This window comes from Varanus komodoensis, unplaced genomic scaffold (assembly GCF_004798865.1).
Source record: "Varanus komodoensis strain SLA01 unplaced genomic scaffold, ASM479886v1 scaffold12, whole genome shotgun sequence".
Classification (NCBI taxonomy): Eukaryota; Metazoa; Chordata; class Lepidosauria; order Squamata; family Varanidae; genus Varanus; species Varanus komodoensis.
This window is the reverse complement of record NW_025335349.1, coordinates 12,422,658-12,448,809: the sequence shown is the minus strand read 5'-3', so window position 1 is coordinate 12,448,809 and position 26,152 is coordinate 12,422,658. Positions and strand designations below refer to the sequence as shown.

General features: G+C 39.4%; 1 protein-coding gene across 1 annotated transcript in view; it reads left to right on the top strand.

The window, feature by feature from the left end:
- The window catches only part of TBX18 (T-box transcription factor 18), a 39,156-nt gene extending 21,048 nt beyond the window's left edge, over nucleotides 1–18,108 (top strand). The window contains exons 5-8 of the mRNA XM_044422054.1: nucleotides 913–1,080; nucleotides 5,249–5,313; nucleotides 11,002–11,096; nucleotides 14,336–18,108. Of these exons, the coding sequence (XP_044277989.1) occupies nucleotides 913–1,080; nucleotides 5,249–5,313; nucleotides 11,002–11,096; nucleotides 14,336–15,060 (1,053 nt within the window). The 3' untranslated portion in view covers nucleotides 15,061–18,108. The remainder of the gene's footprint in view (nucleotides 1–912; nucleotides 1,081–5,248; nucleotides 5,314–11,001; nucleotides 11,097–14,335) is intronic.
- The last annotated feature ends 8,044 nt before the right edge of the window (nucleotides 18,109–26,152 follow it).

Here is a 26,152-nt window from a genome sequence, read left to right as displayed (position 1 = left end):
TAGGGCCATTGGTTAACCAGAAGCTGGCCTCTCTACTGTCTCAATGTAAATATTTCTGGTTCCCTGTGAGGTCCTCCCTTTTGTGCTTTCAGTTTTCAATTGGTTCATCAAGGCCTATTCACCAAGTATTCACCCTCAGTATTCATTACTAATGTGCTTATGCATGTAGACAAATCCATATTCTTAATTCTCTGCTATAAGGTAATACTAAGGTTTAATCATACACTGAAGTTATGAGAGTTAAACCCCACTGCACATGTGTAAAACTTGGGACAAAGTGGAACTTCAAGCAGGGGTTGGAGCATAGGAGGAAAAAGCCTACCAGATTACTGCCCAGCAAGACTGGATCTTGTTGACTAGATATTATGAGAGATGCATTTCAGCACATCTGGAGGGCAGCAGGTTGCGGAAAGTTGGGATATGATCATTGTTCTGCAGGTATATCTTCAACCCAGCACAATGGAAATAGCTGTCTCCATTGCCCGTGGTCAGTGTTATTCTATCCTAATACACATTTTTTTAGGACTGGGCAGGTCCAATGTATCCTTATGTTAGCAGGAGTAAGGACTTGCTTAAAAAAATATTTTTAGATAATGAAAAAGGAAATATTACTAATTCTACAAATGGAAAATTCCAGAATTTTCAAACAGATCTGGAGAGAATCCAGCTGCAGTTCAGTTACCATTTATTCTATGTTTACTGCCTTCATCATACAGTTAGAAAACCATCCCTAAGGGGCGTTTGAACTGAACTGAAGCCAGACCAACTTTGAAATGCATCACAGTACCTATCCAAAAATAAAATAAAGCAAGATAAGCAATATAGCCCAGTGTTTAAAAAAAATAGAAGGAGCAGGGAGAAAACTACATGTAACTATCCTTTCCTTTCTCTTCCCACATTTCTTTTATGTAGATTATCCTCCATTCTATGCACAAATACCAGCCACGTGTCCATGTAATTCGGAAAGACTGTGGAGATGATCTCTCCCCAGTCAAACCCATTCCCTCGGGAGAAGGAGTGACTGCATTCTCCTTTCCTGAAACTGTTTTCACAACTGTGACAGCATACCAGAACCAACAGGTAAACTTTTGTGTATTACTGTTTTAATGCTCATGGTTTGATGGATTTTTGTTGACTTCCAAGCAAATGGGAAAGAACAACTTCTGTTGTGAAACTATGTAAAAAGGAAGTTCTCTCATTTATTTTCTGGAGGTTTGTTGGTGGGAGAAAGGACAGGTGGGAAAAGGTGTTCCCCATAGTTATTTAATACAACATTAAAATGGTTGAGGTCTCAGAAATGTACTTTTGCTTAGGAAGCAGATAACATAGGATGATGTCTATTCCTAAGAAACCTAAATTGTAATCATAAAGACTTCTGATTCTTGGACAAGACTAATGGAAAAGACTAAGATGTAGAACCATCTTCTACAATGGTTATTCACTTGCACAGAGTTCTTGAATGTCTGACACCATGTTTACCTGTCTAGGTTACACAGGCTGCATTTAGATTATCACCTGTAGGTAGAAACCTTGATTGATGAAGCCACAAACATGTGTCATGGCTGTGCAGTCATCCCTTGCTCCTCCTCTCTTCCCAGTTTTAGCAGAAGAATCCTGACTTGCATTAATCCAGAGCTCCATGGCTTAACGCTGACTTAATATAAATCAGGCCTTCCATGTCAAAGTTAATGCATGAGGCAAGAAGTCATGGGCAATTGTTTGAGCCTGCCATGGTCTGTCCTATTATGTTGTTCTTCCTAAATGTCCAGGTTGCATATGCATATACACAACCAAATAGCATATGTGTTTGAATACTGTCAGTTACATCTTTGTGTAAAGTCACCAATGATACTGTCTGCTAGCAGTAGTAACTTCCGTGAGAAAGGAAGTTTCCTCATAGAAGCATTAGAGGGTAGTTTCATGTTTTTGTAGCAGGAAAAGTTGGAGGTACTCACAGCAATCAATGTTTCTAAATTGTTCCTGGAAAGAGAAGTAGGTGGGATATTAATATAATTTTTAAAATGACCATCCACATCAAATAGCTTGTTCAGTGAGGCCTGGATAAGTTTGATAAAGCTGAGAATTGATATACATCTTCAGTGGTCATCCAGGTTACCCCAGTTCTATTTTCTTTCTCTATCCAACTCCTTCACCTCAATTGGAAATTTAATTTCTCTCTTGTTAAAAAAATATTTTGATAGTCAATACTTTCTGTCTCAGGTGGTCAAAAGGTTTTAAAGACTTCAGTTCAGTTAATTGATGTTATCTATCATTTATCATGGTGAATAAAAATTAACAAAGAATTGAGATGTCCTTCCTAAATTTGTTATATTCACCTATAAAAAAGTTAGATCTTAAGCAGCCACTATTTGGTTTTAGTCTGGGACAATGTGTAATTTACATGCAAGTTTGTTTCTTGTTACTTTCATTTCTGAAGAATTTAAGTAATACCCATTCCTATATAAGGCTTCTCAGAAATCCCATTTAACTCGAGTTCCATTGAGTTAAATGAGATTTGCTCCCAGGTAAGTGTGCATATAGTATTACATTGCATATGGCCATGGAAAAATATGTATCACAAATATCACATCGTTACCAGGCTCCAGAGAACAGCTTGAGTTACTTTGCATGCCAGAGGAGCTTTGGTATTGCATTTCTTGAACAGAAACCCTGGATACCACATGGCAAAGTAGAAGGGACATTCAGAACAAGTGTGTAACAGCAGAAAGTTTCCAGTTTTTCACTGGGCTAACTGAGGTTTTGGCATTGGCAGATCTGTTGGGCAGATTCTACCTATTTTGTAGAATTCCTTTCTTATTTCCAGTCTGCTCTGTGCAGATGGGCTCGGTTTTGTATGCAAAAATTCATGTGATTTTTTGGCAAATTTTAAAGCCAGTGCACACTTTTGTGCCCAATTTTCAGATTGTACACCTTTGTTCTGTGCACCAACCCATTAACTAAAGTCTGTTGGGACACATTTTTTAAAAAGTTTGTTTCCTTGTACACTTTGCAAGGAATCTGCACAGTTTATTGACTGATTTTTCCTGTTTCATTGAATGTATCACAAATCTGAATGCAAAGTGTATCCAGGTCTGGGTTTGTTTCTGGGTGATTCACATTCCTCATTCACTCATAATCTTTCATGTACCTAAAGTAACTGCTTGGATCCTGGCCTGTGTTGGTCAGTTGTGTTGGGTGAAAATTGTGCCATGCATATCTTAAACAGAAAATGCAGGTGATGAAACTGAGAATTGCCTAAGAATTAGGAAAGCTAATAGTAATTCAGTTTATATATGTTGGTGCTGTTATACCATGGTACTTCCCTCCGTAACATGGAGTCCCATCCTTCCACCTTTACAAAATCAAGGTTGAAAGCTGCTTTCTTCTGGCTTCTTGTTCGATATTCCCTTAGAATTAGGGATTTTCTCTCCAGCAATGTCACCACCTATGGGGACACAGTTCCTTCACTGGGCAGTCTTGAGCATTACAGTCTCCTAAGACAGAGTCATCCAATTCCAAGGAGGGGCAGAAGGTAACAGATGACCTGGCAGTTACCTAATTAAGATTCTCAGGCAGTGTGGAAGTCCGGCCCACCTTGGAAAAGGAGGAAAACATTTCAGAGCTGCAAGGGGAGGTGGTGGAAAAGGAGTTTCTTGACCCAGTCAGAAGACAACAGGTTACATGAATGAGCCAACTACAAAGTGACCACAGTTTAGCCCTCAAGCAGCATCCTGCATTGGGAAGCTTTTCTGAAAGGGAGAGCTGGCAAGGGAAGAGTTTCAGTTTGGATTTAGTGTATTACATGGGTAGAGGCTTCTCCTGCATTCACCACTACTCTTGTCCACTTGGCTAGAATTCCCAACCAATTAGAATTGAATTTACCTGATCCATGCCCCATCTCACAATCTTCAAATCAATGGTATATCTCCCTTCAGAACATGGTCAACCAACTGCTGCTGAGCAGACCTTCAGCTCCACAGTAATGCTTGGCTTCAGTGCTGCTCTGCACACAAAAGGCTGCATTTTAGCCTGTAATAGATCATACAGTGTATTTACATAACATATGCATGATTGTTTTTCACAATATGGAAAAATACATTTCAGATGCCCTAAAATAAGTCTTTCTGTTGTGAACATCTCTGTCTATAAAAGAGCAAATTCTATTAACATAAAAATGGGATTCACAGTGGATTCGATTCCTCAGATTCTGGGTGAGTTTAGCTTTGCCATTCAGGGGACCTCTCTTCATATCAGCAAATCAAATGCCTGCTCAGCTGCCAGTTTTGTTACTCCTTGCTGTGCTTCCAGCAGCATCCCTGCTCAGGATGTGCCCAGTCAGCTGCAGCTCCTGCTCGTCACCCTGCCTCTCCCAGCTCAGGAAAACTAACAAGTGCCTCGCAGCTGCAGACTCCTATTTTGCTGCTCGGAGGAGGCAGTAGTAGAAGACAGGTGCCTACTTAACATGAGGGCACTCAAGTGATCTTTGATTTACTGGTATCTGCTTCTGGTAGTTCAGTTGTGAAGCTAGGAATATCCTTCTTGCATTACCCAAAGTTTTATTCTGTCACTAACTAGGCTGTCAAGTCTGTAGTCTTGTAGAGGAACAGTAAACATCCACTAGATGATGAGCATGCTCCTGTTGACAAAAACCATTCACTTCAAATGTTTAGGATATACTCTGGGTACAGTCGACTGGAGAGTTCAACCCAGTTAAAAATTAATAGAACTAAAGCACATTTTATTTGATTGATCCAAGTTAGCAGCATTAGCATCAGCGTCGTCGTTACTATTCAGAGCATCCTTGACATTTCTTTGCAGAAGACAGCTGAATGATTATATAGTGGTAGCCGTTCCACTTTTTGTATCTTTGACATTATGCATGCTCTCAAAAGTTGTTAAGGGGTGTAAGCTTATGTGCTTTAACCTCAGATGAATGAAGCAAGTTAAAATAAATAGACTTAATGGATGTTTACTTGTGAAGAGTTGGGATGTGAGCCCTGCATAGCAAAAACCACTTTAGTTTTATTACTCATTCCGAATTTCTGTTTTTAATTGATCTAGTCTGGTGAACAGCTCAGTTACATCCATGCTTTCAGTGGAGCTTGGAATATGCATTTCTAAACTACAGAGTGGTGTGTGACATTGCTACATTGGTTGGAAGATAACAAGTGTACTTGCAAGTGGTTTTTAGGCTTATGTGTTCACAGGTCTTCATATGTTACCTGAACTTGCTATGTTACCTTTATAGATCACCCGTCTCAAGATTGATAGGAATCCATTTGCAAAGGGATTTAGAGATTCCGGACGTAACAGGTGAGCTTTTGCAGAATTTTTGCCTCTAATAATGTAGTCACATGGCTTAACAATTGTTAAAGAAGTTTTAACAAATATTATGCATTCTTTTTTGCACAAATGTATGCATTTGGCATGTGCTTTTGTTCCGCTTTAATGACATTTTATGCTTACATGAGATAACTGCACTATAAGATTTCCAACAGTTTTATATCAGTTTAACTGTCTTGAGGAATCCTGGGCCTTGTAATTGGCACATTGATACTTTTCTGCTAGAGTTCCTTGTTCACTAATACAGGTGTGAAATTTGATGGGGAAAGGAACAGCTGCTAAACTAGTTTAAAGTTGTAATTCTGTGCACATGTGCACGAAAACATAAGAGGACTTGCTTCTGAGGAAAAGTGTGTAAAAGAACAGTAGATAGAGTGCTATACCATGCCACGAGACTAAGATTCAGATGTCCACTTAGCTATGAAGCCTTGGGCCAACCACTAACCTACCTTACAGGGTTCTTTTGAGGATAAAATAGAGGGAAGCATTTAGACTACTTTTTTCCTGAATCAATTTCGAACTGTATTCTGCTGTCCATTTCTACTCCCATTTGTCAACACGCACATTATCCTGAAGTAACATGAAAAGAATGTCATATACCACTAACAGCAATATTACATTGGTGGATTTCTCAGACAAAGATCACTTAATTATACCTAAAAATGGGTCGGCATCCTAAATCAAATTTCTCCTTGGCTATGTTGAGTAGATTGTGATAGAGCTTATAACCCACTTCAAAATGTGTTTTATGTGAGAAAGTAGTGAGTATGGCCTTTTTTCATAGCATTAAATAAATGCCTCTGATCTGTAGTTGTGAATTCAATTTAGGCAATTAATTTATATATTCTGCACCCTAAACTAGTCAGAAAGTAAGCCAGAAAAAATGATAGGTATTAAACAAGCAAACTAAGGGTACAGTCCTATTGGAATGTCCATAACCCCTTTGGTCTACTTGGTGGCATATAGATATAATAAATAAATCTAATAATAATAAATAATGCAGAAGCTTTTAGGTATCCAGTGCAGAGTAAGAGGAGCAGCATGTCATGTGTGCGGCCAGGGAAAAGGTACCAGAACACGCCCAGCCAGTTTATAGCTTCAATGGGAATTTTGTTCAGACAGTGAAGATGAAGGGATTCTGGAATACAGTACAGTAACTACAGTATCAGAACAAGGCCAAGGAATAGTTGAGGAATGAGAAGGATTAGTCCCGGTGGGTGGAGGTGGCTGGCCAGCCTGTGGGAATGGGGAGATGCACAGCAAGAGGTGCAAATGCACATTATGCACAGTTAATTATAAGCAATGGAAATAAATTTTGCAAATATTATTTGACTATTTGCTCTAATGTTTCAGTCCTTTTTGCTACATAAGATGATAGCTATCTGTGTCAATGGATGTGATAGCTTCTTCCTTAAGAAACTGCCGTGTATTCTTAATTAGACCCTGTATTTTTCAGTATTGTTCAACAGTGCAGTAATCAGGAGAAACAAGGGTAGAACATAAGATACTGTCACATGTGAACCTAAGTGTATGGGAGGAGCAGAGAATGACTGTGAATGATAAGATGAAGTCTAGAAGTACTAGTTGGATATCTACTTAATGGACACAATCTTCCTCACTTTATTATGACATTAGATTTATACCTTGTCTTTTTTCCTCTTGTGAAGAATCCAGAGTGGCTTACATAGCTCCATTTTATCCTCTCAACTACAACCCTGTGAAGTAGCTTAGACTGAGAGTAACTGGCCCAAAGGTATCCAGTGAGTTTCATGACCAAGTGGAGCTAGAACCTGGATCTCCCAGATCCCCACTCCAACACTCTAACCACCTTGCCACTCTAGGAACTTAGATTTTTTTACAAAATAAATAATGGATTTCAGAAGTCTGGTGTATGCAACACTGCTGCAGTGCAGTAAACTAGTTTCAGTGGATATTTATTTGGAAGAAATCCCCCCCAATATATACATATATTGTGTGTGTGCACACTTTTGGAGGTTCAAACTGTACTGCGAAATTCTGAAAAATGTGGATTTTGGCACAAGAGCATGTTCCACTTCATATATACATCCAGGAAGTGCAAACTGGAAATGTTTTGTATAAAAAATCGGGCCAAATAAATTTCTTCTCCACTCTAATTTAGAGTTATTTTCCTTGGAGTGTTCTAAGAGGAGGCCATATATTTAGGAAAAATGATTCCTGTGTAGCACGTCTTCTGCCCAAGAAAGTTTTGCTTCTAAGCCTTCACTTCAAAATGCAGGGATAAGAAATCAGTGAAAAACATGTCGTGTAAGTGGTTGTACGTATTTAGCTATCTGTTACATTAAATCGGTTCAATATTATAGTGCAAGATTCAAAGTAATTGCTCTAGCTTCAAAATAAGCAACAGATGATATTAATTTACTTGAGCCAAGCATGCAGCCCTAGGCAGCCACAATTGTAAACAATGTTATTGATCCTGCCTAATCTTGGAAGCTAAGCAGGGTCTGGCCTGGTTGAAATTTGGATAGGTGACTTAAATATTGTGAGCCGCCCAGAGAGCTTTGGCTATGGGCAGTATAGAACTGTAATGGAAGAAGAAGAAATAACCTTGGGGCAGGCGATCAAAAGACTTAATACGGCTCTCCTGGAATTCCTCCAGATGCCCATGCTCTCTTTCTCCAGATGGCCACCCCCTTAGAGCATTGCAGCACAATCCAATGCAAAGTCTGGAATTCAGAATTTAAAATTCAGTAGGAAGGCTGCAGTAGATAGTTAAAAGTTAGGATGGATGAGTATGTCTTCTGAGCATTTTCTAGCTGCTTGTCTCATGCTTAATTTCAGTCATGTCTGCAGTGGTTGTTCACTGTACATGAATATGGAATTTTAATCAATTGTGGTCAATTGGGAGATTTGGGCAAGTTTCCCCAACTTCCTCCCACAGAGAAAATTCGGGCTGATACAGTCTATGGAAAAAAATTGCACAAATCAGTCGGGGAATAACAAGTAGATGTGTTCAACAATTTGTAAATATTTTAAGTGGTGATATGCTTATGCTCACACTTATGCTTAGGATTTTAATTAGGGGGTTACAAGCAAAGAAGAGATTCTCCTACACCCTTGTTAAAAAATACAGAATAAATCCATGTGCATGTGGAAATGCATGCACAAGGATCTTTCTTTCTGAGTATAACTGTGAAAGGCTGTCATGCAGCACTAGGGAACCTCCAGCCTCTGGACTGCAAGTGGCCCAGTAAGATTCACCAGAGCTTAGTCAGCATCCCCTTCTGTTCCTAAAGCCCCATCTTTTGGAAAAGGGCAGCCTGCATCTTGAGGCACATGGCTCACCATGAACAAGTGGTTTGCAAAGCCTTCCCTTCCCTTTTCCAACATGTCTTCTCAGAAGTCAGTCCCATTTAGTTAGTTGGGACAGTTTTTTAGGCAAGTGGCTATAGAGCTACAATTCAGTGGGAACAATTTCCATAAGAACCTAGGATTGCACTACACATTGATCAATGTGAATCCTCTATTTTTCTGTTAGAAATTAATATCAGTGATAGAAGGAAATACTATACTCCACTTTCTCTTAAAGCAAAAGTAGGTGACCTGTGGCCTTCAGCCTTATTTCAGTGCTCTTCTGGCAGATATCTGACAAGAATGATCTATTCCTAACCCACCAGGTTACTGAGTATGAAGGAGGAGTGAGAGTAAATGGAGGGGCAGGAAGGAAATATAGGAAGAGACAAAAGGGGTATCCTTGTCCACTGTTGGCTTCTTTTTAGGATGCTGTAGGCATAATGAAACTACTTTTTCCTTTCCTTCCTCTGTATACACATAGTTTGTAGAAATTAGTGGCTTTGTGTGTTAAAAGTATGCTTTTCCTGCTGGGCATCTGCAAAGGAAATAGAATTTATATACTGAGAATAGTTAAGGTTCTTCACAAAGGCCTTAGAAAATGATCCTATAAAATCTTTACTTGGAAAGGTATGAATTTCTTTCTCTCTTTTCTTCAGTACCTCAGGAAAAAGACTATATGATAGCTTAGTTAAATAAAATTGGCCATTTGGAAATATAAATTAGGATGGTGATAAAATGTGGAAATTGTTTGAAAGCATCTTGTATAAATTATCACCTTGGCTACACTTCTCCAGGAGGTGTACTTTTATCTCTACTTTAACTAGAAATGAAAAGTCTCCATTACCACAAGGAAAGAAATATTGAAGGCTATTTTTAAAATCCACATTTAGCTAAGACTGCATAACTCCTTCCTGCAATATTTCTGGGATCTTTCTGGCACCATTATCTTGGAGAAACAGTACCATGGGAAAATATTGGTTGCTTCAAATTGCTATGCTAAATGCAATGTAATAATAATAATAAAATGCAGTTCTAGTTTGATTGTGTCTCCAAAGAATGTGAATTCCATAAGTTAAGTTTGTGTTATATAAAGAAGTACTTAGTCTTGTCTTTTCTAAGTTAACTGTCAGTCAGTTTAATTGAATGACCCTGAGTTCAGGTGATATAAGAAGAACTAAGAAATGTCTCTTTCTCTGCAGTTCAGTCAGAATTTTATAAACCTCTGTTCTATCCCCTCCATTTTTTTTCTAAAGTTAAAAGTCCCAAAGTATTGTTTTGTCTCATATTTTCTACAACTTTTCCATTTCTGTGGTATACATGTAGAAGCAGATTTGCAATTGCATGTGGACTTAAGTGCTCTGTCTGTAGGAGGCCGTTAAAGAAAAAATGTTTGCATCTCATTTCTCAAAAATGTGTCTAAAAATTCTCACCCATGCCTTTCGATCTCAGATATCCACGTTCCACTCATTTCTATAACAATGCCAACCTACTGAGTTGTTTAAACTTTTTTGCCTCTAAGCATAAGATGGTAAATTGACATGCTGGCAATTTCAACAAGTGCTTGCATGGAAAAGCAATATTAGGGTGGTATTTAATGTATTTTTAGCTTTTAAAATATTTGATGTAGAAGCAAGAAGGAAAGAAAGCCAACACCCTGTGTCTCTGGCATATTTTTGTGGGTCATATGCAAGTTCATTGCAGAGCACTATGAGGTTCTTTACAGCTAAAGCTTAGGTATTATTTTATCTAAAATAACGAATTGGAACATGATTGTTAAAATGCCTATATTTGTGTGGCCTGTTCACAGATAATGGTAAAAGCACAATTTAAACTTACGTGAATGATCCTTTATGAGCCAAGCGAAGTTTCAAGCTCAAGCATTCCTTCGGTACTGTAAGGACAATGAATACACTAGTATTTGTTTTTACGGATTCCTGGTTTATCATGTGTGAACCAGGAATCATGATCTACAATACATTCTTTTAAAACAAGCCAGAAAGATTAATCCATGAAGTTGGCTTGTTTAGCAATTGGCTAGAATTTATTTAAACCATGATTCATACAGTGAGCTGGGAATTGAGAAAAGAGAAACTTAATAATTGTTTATCTGAAACCTGGTTTATTCTTCTCTGCCACACATGTGGAGAGGGAAGGAAGTGCAAAGGCCTTGAGCCCCAGTCTTTGCTTAGAATTGCAGAAGCTTGCCCTGTTTACATTACATGTGAAACAGGCCAGAGAGAGAGAGAGAGATGTTGTAAAGTACTGTGAAACATAACCATATGATAGATTACTCTAATCACAAAATGTTCTTGTTCTGTTTCCTAGGATGGGATTGGAGGCTTTAGTAGAGTCTTATGCATTCTGGAGACCTTCACTTAGAACACTTACATTTGAAGATATTCCTGGAATTGCAAAACAAGGTATCAGTCTTACTTGAGGACTTGAAAAGCATCCAGGATTATTCACCATGCATGTAAATTAACAGCAAAACCTTGATTGTTTTAAATAGATGGGGATTAAACCCTATAGTTGTTTATGAAATTCAACTGCCAATTTTTGCCTTTAATCATAAATCAGAAAAATAAAACTTGGCTATTTCAGCAAGCGCTCACATAGAGAGGCCAGTAATTATTGTACATAATAGCAGTGCTGCTTTCCTCATGTAACCTATATGAGTCTGCAAGAGTTATGCACTTGTGAGTTCCTTGATTTCAGTAGCTGTGTTAAACATGTATTAAAATTTCTCTCGTTGAAATTAATGTGACACAAAATGGTTTAACATCAGCTGGATCGTGCACTAGGCATTTTTGCCAGTGGCTGTCATTCCAAGATAATGTCAAGGTTAAGATATTTGTGGGAATTTTTTTAAAATGAATGTTCTCTACCCCTGTTTAAAGAAAAAGCTACTTTTTCAACCAGAAATCTATATTGTAATTTTCCATATTGAGCTGTTCCAAACATCTATACTACTACAACAAAATTTCATAAAGTTTAGTCCTCAGATTATTTTGTTTGAAAATTATCAAAACTTCCAAGCATCAAGTTCTGTTTAGTACAGAATTTACAGAGTATTTTTATTTTATTTTATTTTTGTATTGCCATAGGAGTTCAGGCAACCTGTATTCTAGGTTGGTTCAGTGTGTCAGAAATACTTTCAATGGAAATCTATTTCAGGATCTGAAGTCACATTGTAGAAATGCTGAAGAGTATACAGTTTTCCTAGGTCTGGGGGTACTGTTTTCATTCCATATTAATTGCCAGGGATTATGGTGGTGTAAAATATCCCTTCTAAATGCACCTAAGGAGCAGAGTTAGTTTAGAAAAGAGATCAAATTCATGAATTTTCTCCTAACCATGTATAACTTCCTTAAAAAAGTCTGCTCTGTCTTCCCACCCCCACTGCATAGGGCCACACAAGCTGTGGAAGTTATTGTTGGTGCTAGCAGGTGTTTAGCATTAGACAGAGATCTCAAGCAAACTCTTCCATATGATATACTTCCCCATCTCCTTGGCTTGAGATTCCCTTTTGAGAATGTACCGGTGTCTTTTGGTCTTTTAAAATTCTTCCAATTGCCCAGGGATTTGGGGGTTCGGAAAGGAACTTTGACTCCATATTATAAGATGCACTGATCCAGATTCCAAAATTAATGAGAAAAACATGTTCACATAAATGATTTAAAATGCTTTATGTCAGTTACTTTAGCTGGTATAAAGAGTAGTAAAAGAGAGAAGTGGGCAGATTTCAATGGAAATAAAGCAAACTCTTTTTTTAGGTGTGGGGGGAAATGAAAAAAATGACTGCTGTACTCAATGCCACCATATACCCAATTTTCACCCACTCTCCAAATCACTGAAATTCTTCTCCCAGCCCCCTCCACATTTGTGCAGTTTTTTTAGTAGAACATTGGGGTCCACCAGCTGGAGCCAGGTGGAGTAGCTTGAGGTGGAACAGGACACCCAGTGGTGGCTTGAAATGAAGCCATTTACCTGTACTCTGTGGCCTCATGCACTGGCCTGATCTGTATATTTAAGTATGCATAGATGTCTTCAAAAGCTGACCAGTTTGTCCTGTTCAAATTCATATTTTCAGGTGAGGAAAATGGAAACTGAGAGAAAAATAATTAGTGTTAAGTACAATGAAGAAAATAGATTTCTGTTTGGTTTCCATTTCATTGGTTATGTTTGAGCCATCCAGAGAAATAATACAGGTAGTTGTAGGAAATACCTGGAGTCAGAAGTGCTAATAGGTATCCAAAGAGACAGTGGCCATTATAGAAATGTTTGCAGTTAATTCCAGAAAGCCTGCCAGCAGATTCCAGTCCACTTTTTTGCCATTCTTACCTAAGGGCTAGAATAGGGAGAAATACTTGCTCAGAAGGAGAAAGCTACATAAAGTTAGGAGCACCCTGCATATTTACCTGACCAAAAGTTTGCCATATGTGCCCACTGGACTGCTGTAAGGTGCTTTGAGGGGAGACAGCTACACGCTTGACCACTAAGGAGCTTACCAGGCACTCAGCACTGGACTTGCCACAACTGTGTGTGCTGGAACAAGCACAGCAACTTGCAGAAGCTGCTCTGGCCAGTTTGTCGAGGGAGAACCACATAGGGCAACTTTGAATTCAGTGACAGCGTATCTGTAATTAATAAAAATACTTGGAGAGCTCATGCAGTGTATTGGTTACGTGTGCTGGACTGGGTCTCAGGAGATTGATGAAACTGGCTGGGTGACATTGAGTCAGTCACAGGCTTTAAGCCGAACTCTCAGCCAAGGGTGGTGGTTGTGAGGATTGAATGGAGCAGTTAAACCTCCTATGGTACTTTGGGTTTTTTGCAAGAGGAAGCAAGTTAGCATATAAAGGCAATGTGACAACAACAGCAACTTTCTAGATCTAGCATATGTTGGACAATTCAGTATTCCTTTTAAGCAAATTGTCCAATCTCAGCATTGCATTCACTGGATTCACTATTCTGCTTCCATAAAAGCTTGTGCAATTACTTTACTTCCCATGTGATGATGATAAGGAGAGCATAAGCCATATCACTAGTACTTGCACAAGTACTCCCCTATGAGGGTCCTGTAGAAATAGATGCAAGCCTGTAAAAAAAAAGTGTGGGGGGGTTGCTTTCAGCAAAAATGATGTGCCTAGTTAAGTGTAGCTAGGGGCACTGGGGTGTATTGGATGGTGTTGTAATTAGAATGTTGGGAAGAGGGGTCCACGTTCAGATTTACCTTTAGCAAGAAGATGCACTGGGTTCACTTGGAGAGATCTTTATCAAATTTAAAGTACCTCAGAGGAATAGTAGCGAGATAAAAGGGTGCAAGGCAGAACTTACCATTAGGCAGAGTGAGACAGTTAGGTTGCAGATGCTGGGTGTATGGACAACCCAGCTCACTTGGCTGTTCCTCTTGAACCCCTTGCCTTTTCTCGCTTCTGAAGGACAGAGTTGTCTGTTCTCTCTGACCCACTCTTCGTCCTCTGAGCTATCCTAGTGGAAAGACTCTGTTCTGCTGCCGCTGTTGAAGTAGGACTTAGTTGCCAGTGTGGTCAGCCTCTGACCTAGTTAGCATCACTCAGCTATCCTGAGAGTAGAGTACATAGGTGATTAATAAACACCTTACTTTCCTAGAGCTTTATTCTTTGATATTCTCTTCCAGGAAACACTGGCTCCTCCGCTCTGCTCCAGGGATCTGGCAATGGAGTACCAACCACGCATCCCCATCTCCTTCCTGGGTCCCCTTGCTCTTCTCCGGCCTTTCACCTGGCCCCCAACACTAGCCAGCTCTGCAGCCTCACTCCAGCTGACTACACGGCATGCGCCCGCTCAGGTTTAGCCCTTAACAGATACAGCACTTCCTTGGCTGAAACATACAACAGGCTTACCAGCCAGACCAGTGAGACCTTTGCAACTCCAAGGACTCCCTCTTATGTTGGCGTGTCAAGTGGTTCAACTGTGAACATGCCTGTGACAGGCAGTGACGGTGATGCATTCAGCTGTCCCCAGGCAGGCTTATCAATGCAGATTTCAGGGATGTCTCCACAGCTCCAGTATATCATGCCCTCCCCATCTAGCAATGCCTTTGCCACAAATCAGACCCACCAGAGCTCCTACAACACGTTCAGACTGCACAGCCCTTGTGCTCTCTATGGATACAACTTCTCCACATCCCCCAAACTTGCCGCCAGTCCTGAGAAAATTGTTTCTTCCCAGGGAAATTTTTTGGGGTCGTCACCGAGTGGAACCATGACCGATCGGCAGATGTTGCCCCCTGTAGAAGGCGTGCACTTACTTAGCAGTGGGGGGCAGCAGAATTTCTTTGACTCTAGGACCCTAGGAAGCTTAACGCTGTCATCATCTCAAGTATCTGCACATATGGTTTGATAAAGTCTTTTAAAAATAAAAGTGCACGTCATTGATTTCTACAATATATTCCTTTTTGGGATTATGTTAAGGTGATTAATGTACCTTATAAGGTGTTGTATTTTATTTTTTTTTAATTGAATCACCAGAGAAAGTTTGAACCTTTCAGTTTGCCTATGGGCAGATATTTGGATATGGCCTAATGTTCAGCGTTAAGCTGAGTTTGTTTGCAGAGCAGCCCTGGTAGCATACACTTCATTTTATAACACGTTTGTCCATATGCAACAAATTAAGCAAGACTTCCTCCAGCACTCTTAGTCCCCACATCTTTCCCTCTTTAAAGAACAAAACCACACTCAGGTCTAATTTAGTTGAAACAAAAAACACAATCTGCACAAACATCCCATTTTATAACAGCTGTCATTAAAGTGCTGTTCTTGCCACAATGAGCTGATGCCACAATGCATACATTATTTCTCTGTTGTAAGAGAGATAATAAACAGATTTCATTAGGCATGCATAAATCAGACATTTAGCTGTAACATACTTTCAAAATAAAGGGACAAGATAATTTTTCTTTTTCAAGCTTTATGGCATATTTGACTTTTAAGTGCCAAGTTTTTACTGTTACGATGTATTGTACTTAGCGTAGGAATACCTGCTGGCATTCCATGAAAGTGCAGATACAGTGGTGAGAATCTAAATTAAGCAGTGGAAACAGCAGTATGTCTAACTTTAATGTACAGAATGAATTTAAAGGAGACTTGCTCCATGTGAAGAGTGAAAAAATTCTATAGAGATTTATTTTTTAAGTATTAAATATATGTTTGCAAAAGTAAAGTATAAGGCAGGACTTTGAAATCGTTCCAGAAATTTTGAGAATAATCTTTCTAGAAGGTTTGGTAGCAGAGGTATCACTTATTCTCAGTAATGGAAGAGCTAGCTTACTTGAATTTGACCCAATGCATATAATTAGACCTTATTGCCAGCCTCTTTTGTTACTAAGAGGTGAAGATGAAACTGCAGAATTTTGGACCATTTGACATACCTTTTTAAAGGCAAAATCTTGCATTGTCTTGACAAGCTGCTTCCAAATTTGAGAAACCATAGCAGCTGGTATAATGCTAGGAGCGACATTCAGTATGGAAAAATTGGAACACCTCTGTAAATGTGCAAAAGCAGCAGTTTACAGTTCTTAACAACCTCTGTAATTCTACACGTACAAGGCTTAAAAGAATTGTGGGGCAACACATCTACAGTTCCATTCCCACGGTCAGCAATTCTCTCTTCCCACTCTCCAGTGCAAATCCTTTTTCTATATAATGTCTTTCATTAGAATGGCCGAGGCTATATTATGCAAATCCACCTGATCTCATGTTTTCTTGTCTCATCCTTCAAATAGTTAAAACCAAGTAGGTCCAAAAGCAGATATACTGCACAGAATACTCCTTGTATAGAATATAAGAATCTAATGAGGGCGGATGAGCAGGGGAAATCACACAAGTTTTCAAGTTGTCTGTTTGGCTATCATAGCCAGTTCAAAGGTCTGCTGCTACAAAAAGAATGCTCCAGTGACACCTAGAAGACTAATGCATGTATTCTTGCGTAAGTTTTTGTGGGAATTCATTTGATGAAGTGAACTGTCTCTGAAAGCTTATGCCAAAATAAACATGTTAAGCTGTCAGCAATTGATGGAACGATGAAACAAGATATCTAAAATATCCAATATTAATTCAGATGCACAAATACCCATATATTTCTTTGAGCTCTCCAAAATTGCAGGTAGCTTCTGTGCAGACATGTAGAGTAACGCTCCTGTTGTTAGAGACTAAGTTCTGATAGTATTTCCTGTGTCTACTATCCTAGTTTTTGAAATTTTGGTTCACCGATTCTGAGACAGTTTATATCCCTGGCCACATTTAAGAGACTTTGATCCCGAAAGTCTTGTACATGACTGGGGAGTGGCTGTACATGTGTGTAGGGTTGCTACCAATTTTTCTTCCCAGCAACATTGCTTTACTGTGCTTCAAATTCCATTCAGGAGAATGTGGGGAAGCGTATGTAATGTTCACATGTGGCCCACCAGATCTCTGCCTTTAGGGGTGTTCTCAACCCAGTTTAAAGCAATAGATTTAAACACATTGAATACTATTTGCTTGGTAAAGGTACTGTTTCATGTGTTCCAAATTTTGAAACACCATGGATGCACGATGTTAGCAGAACATCATGAGCGTGTTTGCTGTAGTGTTCTGGATCTTACTGTTGTATCAAGCCCCTTACTGTTTCAGTAGGATTTACCTGAAGATTAAGGATTGAAATAATAAATGTTGCCATGGCAAACATTTGGAAATAATTGAAAGAAAATAGGGCAACCCAAATGTTACCAAACACCTGTTCCTCCTCCTTTGGTGAAAGGCTTCTATGAACTGCAAAATTCAGATCTGGGTAAGGTTCTTTGGATGTCTCGTTTCATCACATTACCCATTTCTAAGTGAAAATTGCTGACAATATTTGCACAAAGTTAACAAATATAAGGGATCCAACAAAACTGATTCGTTACACAGAACTCAAAATTAAGAGTGCAGAGTTTAAATTTTGACACAAAGTGCTTTTAAATAGTATGTTGTCATCTTAAGGAGCAATTCTTACGGGAAAGGTCACAGATTAAGCAAAGAGGATCATAGAGAGGGTGCATTGATTTATAGCACAACATACATCATGACAGAACCCACTGGGTATGTATGCAGAAGTTATAACTGTATCTGCCTTGTAACTCCTATTAGATTTCCATTATCATGCCTTTTGCAATATTTTTCCATATATTATAAAGCCACAGTATTATAACTGAAACAGCTTTTTCTTAAAATGCAATTCCTGTTGTACATAGTGAATGGCGTGTGATTATGAAATCCAGCTTTTTGTGGAATATAATGAATGCCAAATATGCAGTATATCTATAATTATACATAGCTGTATTTTGTTTTTTAAAGTCACAGAAATGGAATTCAAGTGTGTATCTAAAACACTTTTTATTAAATTTGAAAATAAAAAATATTTTAAAAAATGAAATCCACAGCACCCTCTTCAAGAAGAGTGTCATAACTCTTGTTTACATGCTCTTATTTCTTCATGGGAAGTTGCTACCATATGATCTATTTACCTATGGTTGTCTTCTTCCTGCTGGTATTAACATTAACAAATTACAACAGTAAAGCCCAAAGTTACATTTTAGTATTAACCTACAAAATAAGGTTTCCTTGAAATTGCCATTCTTTAACTGTCTGTCTTCAACATAGCTTGAAATTGGAAACCCTTAAGTACCTAGCATGGCTTGGCATATGGCAGACAACTCATAACAAAAATCTCATACAAGGAAACTGGGTGGATTTTATAGCCCTCGAGGCATAAACAGTGGAAAACACATACATAAAGACCCCCAACAAACCATGGGTGGAAATGCTAAGATCTATCTGGTTTCAATATGCTACTAAAATTAGTGTATAAATGCAACCAGCTGCAAGCTTTTGAGGGTTGGGGAGAGAAGGGGAATGGTGCAGCCCCAACAGCAAGGAAAACCCCTTTGGGCTGGGGGTGCTGTGCAAGTGAGGATTTTAAAGATTTCACAATCTCAGTCCCATCTTTTTTAAATGCTTGTCACTGGTGTAAATGAAGAAGTAATGGAGCACTGCTTGAATGTCATGTAGGTACAGTATCAGGAGTCTTGAAAGACTGTAAGAAATGTATGAGAAATATGTGGATTTATTTACATGTTTAAATTTAAACCTGTTGCTATCTGTCCTCTCTGTCATTTGAAGGTGAAGGTCATGATGGATGTTGAGCACATGAAGGACCTAATCCTGACAGCCAACCAACAAGGTTTTTATTTTGGAACACAGGAATGAATGGCTTGCGGAGCTGAACTAGCCTCTGACAGACCTCTGCTTTTTGCCACATGTCTGAATTCATTCCAAGAGATGTGATGATGGAATGAGAGCTGTTTATCAGCCAACTCTAGAAAATTAACACTTATGTATGCACATTCTCACTTGGCCTTGACCTGTCCCCTCACTTCCCCACTCCTAAATGCCCCCCCCCCCCACACACACACACTCCTACCAATAACCTTAGTGCTGTAGGGAATATCGATTCATTAAAAAGTCATGTCACACTGAGAAAATGACATGGTGAGTACTAACTACATGGGAGTTCACAATAGCCCTTGGTACCTGCAGAGTACTTGAGAATTGCACTGGCCCAGGTTGCTAGTCATGAGGCTTTTAGGCAGCAGATTCCAGTTCATCTGTACGTCCCTGCTTCCTCTTTTCCTATTCTTATAGGAATGCAATCTTTCCAAGGAAGAGTCTCCACTTTCCACAGTGGAATAAAGAACTATACTTACTTTTTTCTGCTGCACTTTGGGCTCTGGGACTTAAAAATCTGAATGTTTTAGCTACATAATTGTTACTAATTCTGCTTCTCTGCAGTCAGGTACAAGAGGCTTTGCTGCCATAGTAAAATCTCATTTGCAATTGCTCATCAGAAAAGCATTCACACATCAGATCTTTGTGTGACTGGTAAATAATGCCATTAAGTGATACACAGGCTTCTGAAGGTTTAGATACAAGATGAACATAAAGGAGGCTACTGCAGGTGTCAAACTACTTTTTAAAGTGTGATAATGGGGCTATGTTTGTTTGGCAGGGAGGAAACTGCTGCTGGGTGCAGTTTCTTATATAAAGATGTTCAAAGTGCTTGACTTTGTGCCTCAATATATTGGCACTTCTGGCCCATCCTCCCACCCAGGATGTGATTTGAGATGGGATTATTGGAGTTTTCTGTGCCATGACTCTATTTCCATTTGGTGGAGCACAGCTGAACCAGTGTTTTCTGTTTCCTACTGAATTTCTTTTGAGCAGAACTCCTTCCTTTCTTTTAATTTCATTTCTCTGCTAGGATTTTGCATGGATTCCATCCATTGTATTGCCTCATCCAGTCTTGTTTTTCATAAAACTTCAATTGGCTTAGCACATAGTTTCAGTGGGTGCTTCCAGACCAGACTTTTATAGCACTATGACTCTTCCTCCGTCATAGAATTTCACAAGAGCTCAGCCATAGTCTTTGGAATCTTCCCACCATTTCTTCTGCCTTTTTGCTTACTGTGGAAAATCTGCTTCGCTTCGCTTTGCTTGAGGGAATAACTGCACAGTGAATCTGAGCAGGGATGCTTCCATCTAGATATGCCAATTATCTAATTTCTGATTTCATTCTTATTACCTGGCATTGTTTCTTCAGTCAATTGAAAAGCAGCAAAAAGGGAAGAAAGTGGAATAAATAGGCACACCAATATTAGGGGATAAAAGTTTCCCCTTGGCTACCTATTCCTCTAGCTTATAAGTGATGGACTGACACTTATCGGTGCCCTATCTTTTCAACACATTCCAAGTCTTCACCTAATCCAGAAAAGGGAGATACTAATTACCAGCCCTAGTGTTTTGTGGCTTCATTGCAGAGCAATTAATGCTGCAGCTACTGTGGCTTTCTGACACTCATTAAAAAAAAAAAAAAAACCCTACAGTATCATATACAAATTAATGGCTGGGAAATAAATGTAGCAGAATTTTGCATTAATTTAAGGCCTGGGAAATAAATGGAAGAAAAAGGTGCAGATCTGCATTAACTGCTTGGTTACTGCAGGTATACATATTTATCTTTCATTTACTTACCAGCTATTAAATTTATATATTGCTCAGTCCAAAAAACCGCACAAATATTCCCAGTAGGGTTTTTTCTTTTAAATTTCTAGAGATGATAAGATGGGAATGGAACAAATTAAGTGCTAGCAGCAGTGGCAGTTCCACTGCCTGCCTGTGTCTCCCCTTTCCAACTCATAGCATTCAAGCAACTACTCGGGGTTTTTGTCTTGTTTCATCTTGTTGGATTTGGTTTTGTTGGTGTTGTCAGAAACCCGCAGTAATCATCAGTAAAATGTTATGGGAAAGAGCTAAGAAAAGTGGGGTAGTCAACATGTTCACTTCCTGGAGATGCTGCAGACTCAAAAGCAGAAGGCACTAAGAAGTATCAGTTGAGCACTGCATAAAAAAGGATACAGAAAACTCTGGTTGCTCATTGCAAATAGTAATGAGCTGGATCACTAGCCTAAGGCAGCTTCCTTGTCCCATGAAGCTATTTCACAACCCTGCTGCAACGGACTCTGTCCCTCACAGGCTCGCTTGGGGAAACAGAAATCTGCCTTTCTGGTTTCTCAATAATCGGGAAACGAAATTGGTGGGGAAGTCAGTGCAAGTTATTCAGCCAAGTGAGGGTTGCAGGCGATTGTCAAGGAGCATTTGAAGCCCCTTTTCTGTTCTTTTGGCTTTTCCTTCCTGTATTTGGGAGAGTGCAGCAGGAAGGGCACAAACAGTGAAGGCTGGACAACTTTCTTGACCTGTTAATGGTTGGCAGAGTATTTGATGACAGTTGCAAGAATCTGATGCACGGCAGTATCCTTTACAGCAGTTTAATCTTTGTCATCAAATCCCCCAGCAGCCGTGATTAATAGCAGCACTTGAGCCTGTTTCGAACGTTGTATATTTGGCAGCTATGAACTTTGATCTGTGGTTTCACTTTAAAGAATCATTAGGACACAAGCGTCTCCTGTGATCCTTCCATCTAATTAAACCACACACAAATACAGCATGGAGAAATCTGATGCTATTGATATAAGCTCTGTGTTTATTACGATATTTTAGGCACTTTATTAAAGTGGATTGTCATTTCCAGAAAGATAACAGATAAGCTCCCTAAGAACAATAATATCTACCAGAAGCACCACGAAGGAAAATTTCCCAAGACCAGAGTTAGTTAAAAATTTATTGTGTTGATTTACACAACACCCTAATTTCAGTTCAGGGCTCAGACATTTTAAACCAAGCTAAAATTAGTTTAATTTAATGAATCCAGCCCTGGCTTTTCCACAAACCATTTGCTTTTCTTCCACATGTACCAGCTGCCCACATAAAGCAGAACTCTGTACAGTAGCTGCCTGTACAAATGCAGAAACTTGCACAGCTGCGGATCATATATATGCATAAAGCATCTGCTCGGTGACTTGCCCAACTGTGACTTCAGCCGCTTGCGCAGTCATGCATAGCAAAGGCCTGCAAAATTGTACACATTTGTAAATTAGCAAGTTACTCGAGTGTGCATTGCAGCTGCTCACAAAGCACAGCAGCTTCTTGTGCAAACATTCACAGCAGCAGTTTGCACTGGGTATACAGAAATACTCTGCATGAATATGCGCATGAATTCTTCGCACTCTGGCTACTCAAAGGAGCATAAACACTTGCTAGCTGCATAGACGCACATGCTGGCTGCCTATGCAAAGGTGCATGGCAGCTCTCACCACCAGCATACAAGCAGCTACCCACATGTGACTACGGCAGCCACAAATGCGCACAATGTGCATGTTGGAATGCACACAGCAGCAGGGCACGCGGGCACGCACAACAGCTGCTTGTTCAGCCACGCAGAGCAAGTGCCAGCTCAGCCTTCCACAGCGGCAGTTCATACAAAAGTACACAGCAGCTGCTGCCAGGTTGAAGACCCACACACAGCATCTGGCTGCTGACAGGCTCATCCGCAGCATCTCTCCGCACAAGCACATGCAGCAGGATCCCGATGAAATGCACATGGCACATTTATCCCAGATCATGGTCTGACCAGATCTGAGATTATTTGTTTCCAAACTTTACCCCCTTTTCATTTGTTCAGTAAAGCATCCCTGACTAGCCACCTTCTTTATGAGAATAATACAAGGACATGCTATGGAGGTATATAACCATTAAGATTTTTGCTGTTTTATTTTCAGCTGTGTTCTTTAATTGTTGCTAACACTGAATCTGCCTCCTGCCTCAAAGAAAAAGGAAATGCACCAAAGAAGAAGGAATGCAAAATAATAGATTTTAAATACAAGTTGTACATTATGGTCATAAGATAGACAAAAATGCATAGTAGGATTGTGCAGTAAGGCATGAAAAGCAAAGAAATTTCTCTGTATGGAATGGATTCCTCAGCATGTTTACTTGGGTGTAAGTCCTACTGAGTTCAGCTGGACTACTTTTTGGCAAGGGTATATTGGGTCTCAGAGTGTACATTATTGTTTTAGACCCAGCAAATATTTTGCTTCAGAATGGCTGTAGTCTATGTTCTGTTTAGTTTTGCGCACTTTGCAATATATGTTGGGGCATGAATCAGAGAGACCAAATTTCTTCTCTGTTTTGTACACTCAAGGGGCAAGGTAGGGGCTGCCAGTTTATCCATTTTTCACTCCAATAAATACACAGACTGGTAATATATATTAACTGTGTGACTCTCGTGTCTTTACAGTGTGGTAAACATGATGAGAGAATCTTATCCAGCAGCAGTTTATCACTTGGGCTCTCCTATGTAGCAATAATTTCCTTGCAGTGTAGGTCCCCATTTGGACCTCTTGCCTACCTCACTATACTTATGAAATACTCAACATTTAGTATATTCCACATTTGTTATACATGTATCCTGCTTTGCAGTTAAGAAAAGCTCCCACTGTGGCTTATAACCATTATAGATTTTAGAGGTGTGCACCAAATCTGAGATTTGAGTTACACACATTTGGCACTTGGAAAAATGGCCCAAAATTAGTTTGGGCTAATTGGGAGGCCATCCACTTCAGCTCAGGTACCAAATCCAAGGCAAGATTTGTGGACTCAAGGCTTAATTAATTAATTAATTTAACGTTTTTATATGCCGTCCCCTTGCTACACAGCCTCGGGACAGCTTCATGCTTCCCTTTGACTATCACACAAAATCAAAAAATGGCTATAGAATTTTTTTCTTCTTCATAGTTGGATTGTATTTCCTGACCTGAAATCTTAGAGCACTAGAAGGAGACTATGTGGCAATTATTAGAAAAAGTGAGGAGAACTTTGTATCACATGCCTTTATATTTTGAAGATTTGATTTGATTTGATTTGATTTGATTTCTATCCCACCCCTTAGCCAAAAAAGGCTTTCTGGGCGGGTTACAGAATATCTTGGTAAAATTGCCTTCCCTCAAAACATATTGATTGGAGCACCTAATAAAATATGTGTTATGCATAAGTAATAGGTCTGTCAATCATTCAACCACACTCCCCTCTTCCACCTCCTCTCCAGCATTTTAGAGAAAGTAAATTAAAAAATGCTTTTTGGAGAGGAGGCAGAATGACTGTATTTTCAAGAACATCTCAGCCACCAAGCCTCAGTCTGTCCCAGCTTCAGTCCTGGTAGCTTCAGAGGGAGTGTACTTCACCTTGTTAAACAGCAGAAATGGTACCAAGGGACCCGATTCCCCCTGGGCTTTGGGCTTCATGCAAATCAGATGCACATCCCTACCAAAGAAATAATATGTCAGCTAAGATGTGCAAATGTGTATGTGTTTGTGCACCTGTGTGAGAAAAGGAAGAGAGATGGAATTGAATCCAGATTTATTTATAACTAGACCCACTGAAATCATAGGATTTTAAATTATTTTTATTATTTTTACTACTACATTGCATTGCACTGATAATCCACCTTTCTTCCTCTTGCAATGTACCCAAGGTGGCTAACAAGGTTCTTCTCTGTTTTATCCTCACAGTGGCAACCCTGTGAGGCTGAGAATCAGTGACTGGCCCAAAGTCTCGCAGAAGCTTCACAGATGACAGGGGACTAGAATTCAAATCCCCCAAGCCCTGGCCCAGCTCTTCTACTTCTATACCACTCTGGGTCTTAGACATGGCCTAGCCTAACTATTTTAATGGGTTTATTCTAAGCATGAATAACTCTGGACTCAACCCCTTTACCCCATGCTCTTTATAGCTCACCATTCAAACTGCATAGTTTATTGTTCTGTTTTTCTTACATTTTGCACTGATCTTGTCATTGTCTACTTGGCTAGTTCATTCCGATTGATGAGCTTTTATAAAATATATAATCACTGTTCCAGTGGTTGTTGGAGGCTGTATATCTTATAGTTTGGAGGCTGTTTGTTTTTTAGCTACTAATAGACATTTCAACAAATACTGTGACATCTGTTTGAGCTGGGCAAAGCCTTAAGAAAGTGGGGTGTAGATGGAGAGGATGTAAATGCCTCAGATGCTACATCTGTGCTCTGATCCCCACCGACCGGCTATTGTATGCTGATGGCTTAAGTCTATAATTTCCACATTTCCTTTGATTGATTGATTGATTTTATACCTCCTGTTAGTCTCATATCTGATGAGAAAAGCTCTTTCCAGAAAGACATCCTTACCAAACAAACTGCACAGAGCAGATGACCTCCATCGGGAAGAATTTGGCATCTTCCAGGTAAGATGCTTCCAAAATTATCCTCATTCAAATTCCTTCTGGAGTTCAGTAGTTCTTTTTTTTAAAAGTAAGTTTTATTATTATTTTTCTACCAACTAACAAAAAGAAACTAAAAACCAATCATCAAAAACATCCGACCTACTGGGTCAGCCCTCCATACCTTTTTTTAAATAGTAATCCGTAAACATATTTAAATCTATGCATAGTCCCGTTTCTCTAGCCAATAATAAAAAGAGTTGGAGTTCAGTAGTTCTGAATTACCTACAGTTGTCTACTTCGATAAATTACTTTCAAAGAGGAACTGATCCATTGAGAACCCTCCATTTTGTGCCATCTATTAATGACATAAAGGCGAACTTGCAAACATTGTCCAAGGTGCCCTTGTCAAAACTTGGAAGAAAGCAACTGTGATTTGATTGCATACACCATCCTTCCCCAACCTGACCCACTCCTGATGCATTACACTACAACTCCCATAATCCATTTCATGCTGGTGCAAAGTTCTCTTGTCCTATGAGCTGCTGGATTCATCTAGTGATTAATAGCTTTGGATTCCTACAGAAGAAGCTGAAACGAGAATAGCTTGGCATGGTTCCAGAGTCTTCAACAAAAGGGAATGACAACATCCCATCTCATCTGACAGAAGCTGTTGAAATGATAGACATGATCACTAAAGACTGCTAAAGAGATAACAAGACTTCCACATGAGAAGGAGGAAGGAGGCTGGGAGAGGATGGGGGGGAAGCCC